Source organism: Nematostella vectensis, chromosome 7 (assembly GCF_932526225.1).
Source record: "Nematostella vectensis chromosome 7, jaNemVect1.1, whole genome shotgun sequence".
Lineage (NCBI taxonomy): Eukaryota > Metazoa > Cnidaria > Anthozoa > Actiniaria > Edwardsiidae > Nematostella > Nematostella vectensis.
The window spans coordinates 5,123,388-5,136,196 of record NC_064040.1 but is presented as its reverse complement, the minus strand read 5'-3'; the positions used below and the strand labels follow the sequence as shown (position 1 = coordinate 5,136,196).

Sequence of the window (12,809 nt, the reverse complement as noted above, 5' to 3'; positions counted from 1 at the left end):
CATGGACAGCCTTATTTACATCATACATGGACAGCCTTATTTTCATCATACATGGACAGCTTTATTTTCATCATATATGGACAGCTTTATTTTCATCATACATGGACAGCTTTATTTTCATCATACATGGACAGCCTTATTTTCATCATACATGGACAGCCTTATTTTCATCATACATGGACAGCCTTATTTTCATCATACATGGACAGCCTTATTTACATCATACATGGACAGCCTTATTTTCATCATACGGACAGCTTTATTTTCATCATACATGGACAGCCTTATTTTCATCATACATGGACAGCCTTATTTTCATCATACATGGGACAGCCTTATTTTCATCATACATGGGACAGCCTTATTTTCATCATACATGGACAGCCTTATTTTCATCATACATGGACAGCTTTATTTTCATCATACATGGGACAGCTTTATTTTCATCATACATGGACAGCTTTATTTTCATCATACATGGACAGCTTTATTTTCATCATACATGGACAGCTTTATTTTCATCATACAGGACAGCTTTATTTTCATCATGCATGGACAGCCTTATTTTCATCATACATGGACAGCCTTATTTTCATCATACATGGACAGCTTTATTTTCATCATACATGGACAGCCTTATTTTCATCATACGGACAGCTTTATTTTCATCATACATGGACAGCCTTATTTTCATCATACATGGACAGCCTTATTTTCATCATACATGGGACAGCCTTATTTTCATCATACATGGGACAGCCTTATTTTCATCATACATGGGACAGCCTTATTTTCATCATACATGGGACAGCCTTATTTTCATCATACATGGGACAGCCTTATTTTCATCATACATGGACAGCTTTATTTTCATCATACATGGGACAGGCTTATTTTCATCATACATGGACAGCTTTATTTTCATCATACATGGGACAGCCTTATTTTCATCATACAGGGACAGCTTTATTTTCATCATACATGGACAGCTTTATTTTCATCATACATGGGACAACCTTATTTTCATCATACATGGGACAGCCTTATTTTCATCATACATGGACAGCTTATTTTTATCATACATGGACAGCCTTATTTTCATCATACATGGACAGCCTTATTTTCATCATACATGGACAGCCTTATTTACATCATACATGGACAGCCTTATTTTCATCATACATGGACAGCTTTATTTTCATCATATATGGACAGCTTTATTTTCATCATACATGGACAGCTTTATTTTCATCATACATGGACAGCCTTATTTTCATCATACATGGACAGCCTTATTTTCATCATACATGGACAGCCTTATTTTCATCATACATGGACAGCCTTATTTACATCATACATGGACAGCCTTATTTTCATCATACGGACAGCTTTATTTTCATCATACATGGACAGCCTTATTTTCATCATACATGGACAGCCTTATTTTCATCATACATGGGACAGCCTTATTTTCATCATACATGGGACAGCCTTATTTTCATCATACATGGACAGCCTTATTTTCATCATACATGGACAGCTTTATTTTCATCATACATGGGACAGCTTTATTTTCATCATACATGGACAGCTTTATTTTCATCATACATGGACAGCTTTATTTTCATCATACATGGACAGCTTTATTTTCATCATACAGGACAGCTTTATTTTCATCATGCATGGACAGCCTTATTTTCATCATACATGGACAGCCTTATTTTCATCATACATGGACAGCTTTATTTTCATCATACATGGACAGCCTTATTTTCATCATACATGGACAGCTTTATTTTCATCATACATGGACAGCTTTATTTTCATCATACAGGACAGCTTTATTTTCATCATACAGGACAGCTTTATTTTCATCATACAGGACAGCTTTATTTTCATCATACATGGACAGCTTTATTTTCATCATACATGGACAGCTTTATTTTCATCATACATGGGACAGCCTTATTTTCATCATACATTGACAGCCTTATTTTCATCATGCATGGGACAGCTTTATTTTCATCATACATGGGACAGCTTTATTTTCATCATACATGGACAGCTTATTTTCATCATACATGGACAGCCTTATTTTCATCATACATGGGACAGCCTTATTTTCATCATACATGGACAGCCTTATTTTCATCATGCATGGGACAGCTTTATTTTCATCATACGGACAGCTTATTTTCATCATACATGGGACAGCCTTATTTTCATCATACATGGGACAGCTTTATTTTCATCATACATGGACAGCTTATTTTCATCATACATGGACAGCTTTATTTTCATCATACATGGACAGCCTTATTTTCATCATATATGGACAGCTTTATTTTCGTCATACATGGACAGCTTTATTTTCATCAAAGAGATCGATATAGAGAACACCCTTACTTCTATCGTACAGAGCTTTATTTTCATCATACGGACAGCTTATTTTCATCATACATGGGACAGCCTTATTTTCATCATACATGGGACAGCTTTATTTTCATCATACATGGACAGCCTTATTTTCATCATACATGGGACAGCCTTATTTTCATCATACATGGGACAGCTTTATTTTCATCATACATGGACAGCTTTATTTTCATCATACATGGACAGCCTTATTTTCATCATGCATGGGACAGCCTTATTTTCATCATACATGGACAGCCTTATTTTCATCATACATGGACAGCCTTATTTTCATCATACATGGGACAGCCTTATTTTCATCATACATGGGACAGCCTTATTTTCATCATACATGGACAGCTTTATTTTCATCATACATGGACAGCTTTATTTTCATCATACATGGACAGCCTTATTTTCATCATACATGGACAGCCTTATTTTCATCATACATGGACAGCTTTATTTTCATCATACATGGACAACCTTATTTTTATCATACATGGACACCCTTATTTTTATCATACATGGACACCCTTATTTTTATCATACATGGACAGCCTTATTTTCATCATACATGGGACAGCCTTATTTTCATCATACATGGACAGCTTTATTTTCGTCATACATGGACAGCTTATTTTTATCATACATGGACACCCTTATTTTTATCATACATGGACACCCTTATTTTTATCATACATGGACAGCCTTATTTTCATCATACATGGGACAGCTTTATTTTCATCATACATGGACAGCTTTATTTTCATCATACATGGGACAGCTTTATTTTCATCATACATGGACAGCTTTATTTTCATCATACATGGGACAGCTTTATTTTCATCATACATGGACAGCTTTATTTTCATCATACATGGGACAGCTTTATTTTCATCATACATGGACAGCCTTATTTTCATCATATATGGACAGCTTTATTTTCGTCATACATGGACAGCTTTATTTTCATCAAAGAGATCGATATAGAGAACACCCTTACTTCTATCGTACAGAGACCACTTATTTCAATCTCATATAAAAGTATTCGAACGCCTACGTGTGTATGGGAAAGGATCTCTGACCGCGTTAGATGTCTTGAATGCTGGGACAGACAATTCTTGTTTGAGGCCTCTGTTTGTGTTGAATAAGGATGGGAATTTTCCTCTTGTGCGCGCTTCATCCCTGCCTTTTGACACAACAGCAGCATCGCTCAAATATGTTTTTGACTGAGACGGAATCATATTGTTTGTGTCCTGTTTTCTAAAGAAAGGGATGTTGTTGACAATATCAGCGACCTTCCTACTCTGATGCTTCATTTTCTCTAGCTCTGTGTCGGCCATATGTTTTGTTTTTGTTGTGCTGCGCTTGGCAACAGGTTGTTCAACCGGTGCCACGAACCCAGAGTTTGCTAACTTCGGCCGCCCCGTTATCCAGTTGTGAAATTCACTCTCGCTTGATAAATTCCTTTTCATGATTTTTGGCACATTTGCTACAGTACATGTTATCTGCGGAAAAGTGTCACAACTTCTCGCTAGTGAAAACATCCGTAATTTTCTTCTTTTCTCGTGCGCTTGAATTTCACGGAAGGATTTCTGCCGCGATACCAGCGGCCTTGTACTCGCCCCACTTCTCGACTCTCTGCCCAAGCGATTACGTTCCTTGATCAAGGTGACGAAGTCCTGTTTGATTTTTCTCTCCTCCAGTTTGTGGTCGATGCATGATTGTATTCGTTCGCGGTCTATTGCGTTGGTCAGGTCCTCCAGGTGTTTGGTGCCTTCTTGGAAGATGGTCAGTGCCTTATCGTAGACTGATTGATGTGCTGGGTGCCTGTTTCTGCCCCAAGACATGGCGCTAATCACTCTTTTACTTTGTCAACAAAACCTATAAATCTTCACTTACACTTGCATGTACTATCTTTGTACTGTGTTGTTATTGTATTTTTTCTTTGACCTCGAGAAAACCGATAAAATGAACTTTGAATCACTAAAAGCTCCTTATATTGACTAAGCACTCTGGTTTCAGTCATGCTTATAAACACTTTGCTGTTCTGTTGAGTTTCATAGTTACTCGCTTTTAATTAGTTGCGTATTTCAAAAAAACTACAAACAAATTATTAGGCAAACAAAGACAGCTTATTCCTAAGGGACTGAAATGCTTTATTAAAAAAAGACCTTCAGTGAGAGCTCAAATGATGTCTCTTCAGTAGATCACTGTTTTCTTAATATAGCTGTGTACGACTGTACGTAAGGTAATTGATTCCCAGACTACCGGTATTTGTTCTCTATATAAGTATTGGCTTCCAGGTTCAGATTAATTGCTCTTTAGCTCGTGTAATTAGCACCATATCAGAATTGTTAAACGTCTGACGACTCGTTAATTACTTTTGCATTCAACGCGTACTCGTACATTAGGGGATTAGGACATAAAATACTCCTCCTGAGTCCGGAGAGCTTAATCGTATCCGGATAAGGGGGGGGGGGGGGGTCACCGGCTACTTTGGCGCTTTTTCAGGGGCGTAGCCAGGGGGTTGGCCATCCCCCCCCTTCAAGAAGCCAAAAATACAGTAAATGTATATGAGACATTATCTAAGACACGGGAGAAAATGTCTTGAAAGGGCCTTTTGGGCCCCCTCCTGTAAAAAATCCTGTCTAGTCATTTTTAATCACATTCAGAAATAGGTTTATCAAAGCTCAATAGAGATATAAATGTATTACTCAGACCAACCAAGGATTTTACCTTACAGGAACCTGGGTGACGTTCACCTAGCATACAAATGCAATACTTTGCGCAAATTGCAGTTTTGTCAAAGTATAGTCTACCAATTGAGAAAGCGTCTCATTTTCACATATATGCAAAGGCATACAACGAGCCCCTTCCCCAAACACGTTAAAACAGGCCCGTACCCAGGGGGGGGGGGGGGGGGGGTGCAGGGAGCAGGGGTCCGAACGCACCCCCCCCACAACGGCCGAATGTCCACTTGAATGGTTCTCAATAGACGTGTTATTTGTAGACAAAACTATAAAACATAAGCTAAATCACTCTGGTATGTAGCCAAATCTGACAATAAACGTCCCGTGGAGATACTGCAAAGGCATAAAAAAATCCCTCTTTGTTCTTTCGGGGATGGTCAGATTTTTATCAAAGAACCCCCCTCCCCCCCCCCCCCCCCCCCCCCCAAGAAAAATCCTGGGTACGGGCCTGTAAAATGTCATGTTTCGTCGTTTGAACATGTTCTGATGCCGAAAATGTCCATTTAAAAAGTTGCTGGGAAAAAAATTATCTGTTCCTTTTTCCCAGAAGGGACCATTTCATTTTTTTTTTCCTATCCAGCATTGGTTAGGAATTTTTTTTCTCAGGCAGCAGTGAAAAGGCAATTCAGCACATACATAATTACCCGTATAACCAATTGGGACGATTTTTCCCCACGGATTCATCCCAGCGTCCCCAAAAATATTCCCAGCACAAATAATTCGACTCCAAAAATTTGCCAGCAGAACCATTCGGGACGATTTTTTCCCAGCAACCGAGGGGTCTAACATCTTCCCAGCCAGCCAAAAAACGATCTGTTTTGTGCCCTTGTATATGCTGCACCCCAAAACCGTTTGCTATTTCAGACCGGGAAATTATTGCTGCTTAATTGTGCGCCTTGAAGATGAAGTTCGTCCATGAAAGGGACCAAAAACATATTCTAGATCTGAACTTAGTTTACAGTGGGGGGGGGGGGGGGGGGGGGGGATTTGTATTCTAACAGCGCGTCAAGCACGCCAACTATTTTGCCATTTGCAAGGCAACTATGAGTCCATATGATATTTTTTACAGGACGTGACAAGCTAGACATACTTTGTCTTTGTTATGTCCTAATAATTTTATCATTTTGAAGATCGAAAAATTTCGGGTCTTTATCCGCCGAATCCTGGGCGTAGGTAAATGAAAGACTGCAGTTGAAACTTGTGTGGTGGATGTTTAACTGCCGCCAATAAAGCTCACATTTGCTTGATTTTTTGCCTCCTTGTGTAATTTAAATCAAAATAAGCAGAGTATTTTTGGTCAGATAATCCGTTCTTGAGATATTGCAAATTGTAAGACTCTAAATTGCCCAATTTGGGCAAATTTTATGATTAATGGCAATTTTTCTGAATCATATCTCAAGAACGGATCATCTACCAAATAATACTGAAGCTTATTTTGTTTTATGCTATGCAAGGGACCTCTAGGCAAAAAATCAAGCAAATGTAAGCTAACACGACCTTACAATTAGAATTTTGCCATTTTTCGATCCTGTCGAAACAGGTTAAAATTTTAGTTTTGAGCTGTGCAAAGGTCAGGATTCTGACTGTAAACATTTTTTTCAACATCCGCGCCTGAATCAGATCTCATTCCTACCTAGAAACGATAGTTATTTGATAATTTTAAAAAGGGAATGGTATAACGTGTTTTTAATGATTAAAGAACGAGGTTAAATATATACTACAAGTTATTTTTTTTCGCATCTCTTTTGCAGTGCAGCCCTGGATGCTATGTGAATTTTAGGTTTGAGCCAAATGCTGTCTTCTTTAACTAAATTTCCAGTTTCCTGGGATATTTCCCCAAATGAATTATCTTTTGATAGTTTCTTTTTGTGCAACTGTGGTCGTGTCATCGTTTCGTCCGACAAGGAATAGTGCAGGCCTCTATTTGGCTGTGCATGCGTAACAAAAGATTCATTGAATCGAGCAACAGGCCACGACGATGCGCGCGTAAATGGGCAGGGCGGACACGCGGTCTCCTCTCCAGGCCCCTCTCTGCCACTTGAGCTAAGAGAAGCTGATGACGCTTCTTCTTTCTGCACAACAAACGTCCTTTCTCTTGTGGGTCGTGCACCAAGTACTCCCTCACACTGACCCAGCACTCGCTGCTGTTTTCTAAGCTCCGTTTCGCTATGTATTATCAATGCTTTATGATAATCGCTACGCAGTCTTCTTTTCACATTTCCTGCGGGATCGGTCACGCTAGAGGCAAGATCGAGGAGGGATTTCTTTTCGACACATCTTCTTTGTTTATCAGAGCCCTTTGGATATTCCCTGGGAGCCAATTCAACATTTTTAAACCGCTTTGGCAAATAAAGCGTTTCCCTAGCAACTTTTGCTGGCGCTGCCGCGCTTGAATTGGTGGTTGCCTGGATCTTATTTAGTGGAGGAGGTGCTTGCGTTAATGTCATATCTGTGTCACAGATTGCGTTACACGTTCGAGCTGTTTTAGGGGGCTTGGAATATGATTGTTTTTCCCGCCTTTTTTTGTGATTACCGAAAGGCACTTGCTCTTTAATAGTCCTTGTCTCCATTCCCTCTCCGCCTGTCAATGCATGGGAGTTTGTTCCTGCGCTGATCACAGATGTTCCCGGGAGAGTTGCGTGCAAGCCGGATGCAACTTTGCTCTGCCTCGCTGCGATCGGCGGCAGAGGGTTTGTCCTCTGGAACAGCTTGGGCTGTATCCCCTTGAACGGGTTGATTTCTCCTGATGACATCACCGTATAAGATGCTCGTCCTCGCTAGCAATGGAAAAAAAGCACGGTTATTGTATATCATGTGTTAAAAGTACAAAAATCATTGTTCTATTCGAATCTCAAAACCATTTCTTCCAAGATTTGTTTGTCTGTCCTGAAAGGTTTATGATAAAGAAAAAAATGGGGCAGTGTTTGGTGTCTCTTATTTCTCAGTTCGATATCACCGCACTTAAACGGTGTTTCTTTGTTTTTTAGTTGTCTACAAACCGGGTCCCCATGGTGGTTATTGTGTCATTGTGGTGAAGCCCTGTGGCGCACGGTTCAGGGTTAGAGTGAGGTCTGAGAGGCTACTGTGGAGTATCATGTTGGAAAGTGCTGATGCAGAGAAAAGTTTGATCGAGGAGGGGGGATCGAGGATGTAGCCTGCCTTTGACTAAGATGTAATATTCGCCGAAATATTTAAATTAATGGCGGTATTTGCGGAAAATAATAGCATTTCTGAGAAAAATAAATTTTAGATATAAGAAGACTACCTTAGGGTATTTTTTTTTTCCGCTCCCAAGTTCAAAATTCCCTGATAATGCTTTCTCTAACTACTACATAGTGGGAGAGTGTGACTGGTCAAGAATTACATTTTGATTTATCGGAAGTGCAAATATTCATGAATGATAATGAGCTCGTATCCAAAATACTAAGTCAAAACAAAGCCGCATCTGCATAATAGCTCGACGTGACAATTTTAATTTCCCTGTCTTCCGTGTGTATGGATTCGGATTAGCCGCTATTATTACGATCTATTTAGTCTGGGGACCACAACTTGTTGTATCATGTTGTCCCTATCATACCACACGAAATTTCAAACTCAATAACGATATAAATAAAAAATGCAAGATAAAGATGCTTAAAATGTACTTTATTGGAATATCGCATAAATATCTTTTTTGAATCTCTAAAGTGTGTTGTTAATTTTTTTTTGCTTGTGAATTAAAAGAGCTTGCGTAACTATCACGATATGTATCCACTGCTATAAAGGAATCCCTAATAACCTTGAATAAAACTCTTTAAAAGACTCGCATATACAATGAGCAGTCCATAATTAAATAAAACAACCGAATAAAAGGAAATTTATGTAATATTCGCGGGAGTTTATAAACGAATTCGCTAAACTTCGCGTGACAATATCTACAAAAATCAGCCATAACCAAAAAAGTAAACGACTAACGTACCTTCCTCGTAGGCTGATAGAACTCTTCCTTGGAGAGGGTTCTATCGAGGTTGAAGTTGCTCCAATTACTTGGACAGTTCACGAAATCAAAGTTCTCAGTTGCAGAAGTACTGAATTCTAATTTGCGTGGGTCATGGCATACTGACATTAGTATAGTAGCCCCAAATATTACCGTGGTCTCCCAGGTACAATCCAACTTGAATTCCCATTGTATCCACACCAAAGATATCAAAAGGAATATCGGCTTTGCCGAGCTTTGATGATCATCGAATAGACGTCAGTTCATATTGTATCGCCAAGAGGTATTGTAAATAATATGATTAATTGATTCGTGATGTGTTTATGGGTATTCTCGTTTGATGGGAACCCATGCAAATACAATGACAAAATCGTCAGGCTGCTTCATGAATAATACAAATATGCAGACCTTCCGTTTTATCACGCTATCATCGACTGCCAAGACAACCACAAACATAAATATAATAATCTAAGTAACAACGATAACCTCATTTTTATTACATTTATTTCATTCTCATTTTAAATATTTACGCCCTTATATAAATACAACGCTGTTTACGCCATCACTATACACCATGATACGGATTTTTTCCACACTTTTGTGTCTAGTTAAATTCATCGCTTACTTATTCCTGATATTGATAAATAAAACTCGAGAGCATCAAACTAATGAGTTATTTCATAGATTCAAACAATTTTTTGTCAAAAATATTGTTACTAAAAACACAGCCTTTTCTTTTTGGGTATGATGTTGAAGGTTTCTATGAAGGAAATTAGCATTCTGCGCCGACAAAAATTAACATCGAGACCCGAGAAAATGTAATTTCCAGTTTTCTTATATAGAATATATATTCTATATATCTATACAATTGCCCTTGCAAAGTTTTTATAGTAAACAATATTTTTGTAAAGTTTCAATTTTCTCGGGTTTCCAAGAAAATGGTAATCAGATTATTACCTATCCATTCCTTTCAAAAAACGCTACAGCTGAATGAAACGATTTCTTACGTTTTAAGTAACAAGATTTTACAAACGGTGGTCACTCAAAATTGCTTGAATTTTGAAACAATCAATTCATCCTCGCGTGAAACCAGATCCGAATCGCGTGACACTGGGTCCGACTTGCGTGACACTAGACCTAGCCTGCTAGCAGCAGAGTTTTTCTCAATTGGACTGAATTTCCCAGTTAAGTGTACTACTGAAAAAAATATATATCTCATCGCACAAGTCGAATCTAGAGTCTTATTATGCTGTGTACTCGCGTGATTGTGTTATCTAAATCACGGAGTTGCTGTCACGCTGTGGTTGCTGTCACGCCGTGGTTGCTGTCACGCTGTGGTTGCTGTCACGCTGTGGTTGCTGTCACGCTGTGGTTGCTGTCACGCCGTGGTTGCTGTCACGCTGTGGTTGCTGTCACGCCGTGGTTGCGGTCACGCTGTGGTTACTGTCACGCTGTGGTTGCTGTCACGCTGTGGTTACTGTCACGCTGTGGTTGCGGTCACGCTGTGGTTACTGTCACGCCGTGGTTGCTGTCACGCTGTGGTTGCTGTCACGCTGTGGTTGCTGTCACGCTGTGGCTGCTGTCACGCTGTGGTTGCTGTCACGCCGTGGTTGCTGTCACGCTGTGGTTACTGTCACGCTGTGGTTACTGTCACGCTGTGGTTGCTGTCACGCGGGGTGCAGGCGCAATGCGCTCCACCCCTCTTCTAAGCGAGTTTAGTGTTGTGCGTCAGAGAAGTTAGTATCCCGTAAGTGTCATTCCTGGGTCAAGCGAGGAGGGATTAAATAGCGCCCTGTGGCCCTGCTGAACGACTGACCACCCCGTATATTCATTACACCCACGTATAGAGACGCGTAAAGAGCCTTATTATTATATTTGAATCAAGCGATAAATACGGCCTAGTGGTAAGCCCTTAGTAATACAGTTGGTTTCGCCCCTGTGTTAATGAAATATATAGGCAACACTATGTCCACCCTTACCTCAAGGACAATAAGGGAAGCGGGATAGTGGTATAATATGGTCGCTCTTGTAAGCCTAGCGAGGGAATTCATTACCCCAGTTGCGCGGTATTCCTGTAGCGCATTTGTTTGTACCTGCATCAAGAAAAATTTTCACTTCCCCCGCCGTGCGGTGTTCCTGTGGCCCATTCGTTTGTACCTGTATTAAGAAAAAACACCACTTCCCCAGCCGTGCGGTGTTCCTGTGGCCCATTTGTTTGCCCTGTATCAAGCAAAGTGATATGTCACCCTAGTTGCTCGGTATCCCTGTTTCCCATTTGAGGTTGTTCGCTCCTTTCTCATGCCACAAGTGGGCAGTACCAGTAGTGTAAATAGCAGTACATCTTGCCATCGGCAGAATTGAGGAGCGCACTCTGTCCTTTGCATTCGCACTTGTAGTGTTTTCTCCCCTCGTGGTCTGTGAGGATGGTGAAGACGTAGTCTGCCGCCGCGTTAGTAGAGCACACCGCACCGATTATCTTTTTATCCTGAGAGAAAGAACACCCACTCGTTGGAAAGGCGTAGTGATGTAGTGATCGTTTCTTGAAAAAAATGGGAGTCCTTTGGATAGATACTTGTAGGTGGAACAGTGGCAATTGTTGCTGCAAAAAGTTGTAAGCAAGCGACTTGTCAATGCCTCGCTTTCGCGCTTAAATTCCAGAGGCTACCCATTATCTGTATTGCCTTTTGGAGGTAGCCTTGACAGAGCGAAGAATTCGGCTGCGCAAGAAAAAGGAAAAGAAAACCTACAAAACTGAACTTGAAAGCTGCATTCAGTCATTTTAGTCAGAGGTTTTATCAAATAGGCAAATCACGCCGGTTAAGTAGCAAAAAAATAATTTGGTCACATTACTATGTAAAATCACTTGTTATGGCTGGAAGGGTTGGGGGGGGAGGGTCAATCAGCTATTTCTCATTTCTGCTGTTTACCCCTCTGCCCCTTATAGCTGTTCAAATCTGAATAGACCTGTTAATTTGTACTTACGGTGGGTTCTCGTACGATACCACCCTCTTATCCCCCACCCCTGTACAAACCTGAATAGACCTGTTATCCCTACTTACGACGGGTTCTCGTACGATACCACCCTTTCCCTCTTTCTCCCTTATCCCTGTACAAACCTGAATAGATCTGTTATCCCTACTTACAGTGGGTTCTCGTACGATACCACCCTTTCCCACTTATCCCTGTACAAACCTGAATAGATTTGTTATCCCTACTTACAGTGGGTTCTCGTACGATACCACCCTTTCCCCCTAATCCCTGTACAAACCTGAATAGACCTGTTATTCCTACTTACGGTGGGTTCTCGTACGATACCACCCTTTCCCCCTAATCCCTGTACAAACCTGAATAGACCTGTTATTTCTACTTGCAGTGGGTTCTCGTACGAGACCACCCTTTCCCCCTTATCCCTATACAAACCTGAATAGACCTGTTATCCCTACTTACAGTGGGTTCTCGTACGGTGACACCCTTTCCCACTTATCCCTGTACAAACCTGAAAAGACCTGTTATCCCTACTAACGACGGGTTCTCCTACGATACCACCCTTTCCCCCTTATCCCTGTACAAATCTGAATAGACCTGTTATTCCTACTTACAGTGGATTCTCGTACGGTAGCGGTGCTTATAGCGGCAGGTCCCGCGGTGACCTGGGTACTCTT

At 40.4% G+C, this 12,809-nt stretch overlaps 2 protein-coding genes across 3 annotated transcripts; both read right to left on the bottom strand.

The window, feature by feature from the left end:
* Window positions 1–2,283: 2,283 nt before the first annotated feature.
* On the bottom strand, window positions 2,284–4,478 carry LOC116611761. The gene is made up of 2 exons (XM_032372285.2): window positions 3,416–4,478; window positions 2,284–2,400 (listed from the first exon to the last, which is right to left on the bottom strand). The coding sequence occupies exon 1, from the start codon at window positions 4,266–4,268 to the stop codon at window positions 3,453–3,455; it is 816 nt and encodes a 271-aa protein (XP_032228176.2). The 5' UTR covers window positions 4,269–4,478; the 3' UTR covers window positions 2,284–2,400; window positions 3,416–3,452.
* A 2,364-nt stretch (window positions 4,479–6,842) lies between these two features.
* LOC116611771 lies at window positions 6,843–9,812 on the bottom strand. Of its 2 annotated transcripts, none has more exons than XM_032372318.2 (2): window positions 9,130–9,812; window positions 6,843–7,948 (listed from the first exon to the last, which is right to left on the bottom strand). In XM_032372318.2, the coding sequence occupies exons 1-2, from the start codon at window positions 9,274–9,276 to the stop codon at window positions 6,896–6,898; spliced, it is 1,200 nt and encodes a 399-aa protein (XP_032228209.2). In that variant the 5' UTR covers window positions 9,277–9,812; the 3' UTR covers window positions 6,843–6,895. The 2 variants fall into 2 exon arrangements, with proteins under 2 accessions (XP_032228209.2, XP_048586097.1); XM_048730140.1 differs by lacking the exon at window positions 9,130–9,812 and adding an exon at window positions 8,437–8,593.
* Between the last annotated feature and the right edge of the window lie 2,997 nt (window positions 9,813–12,809).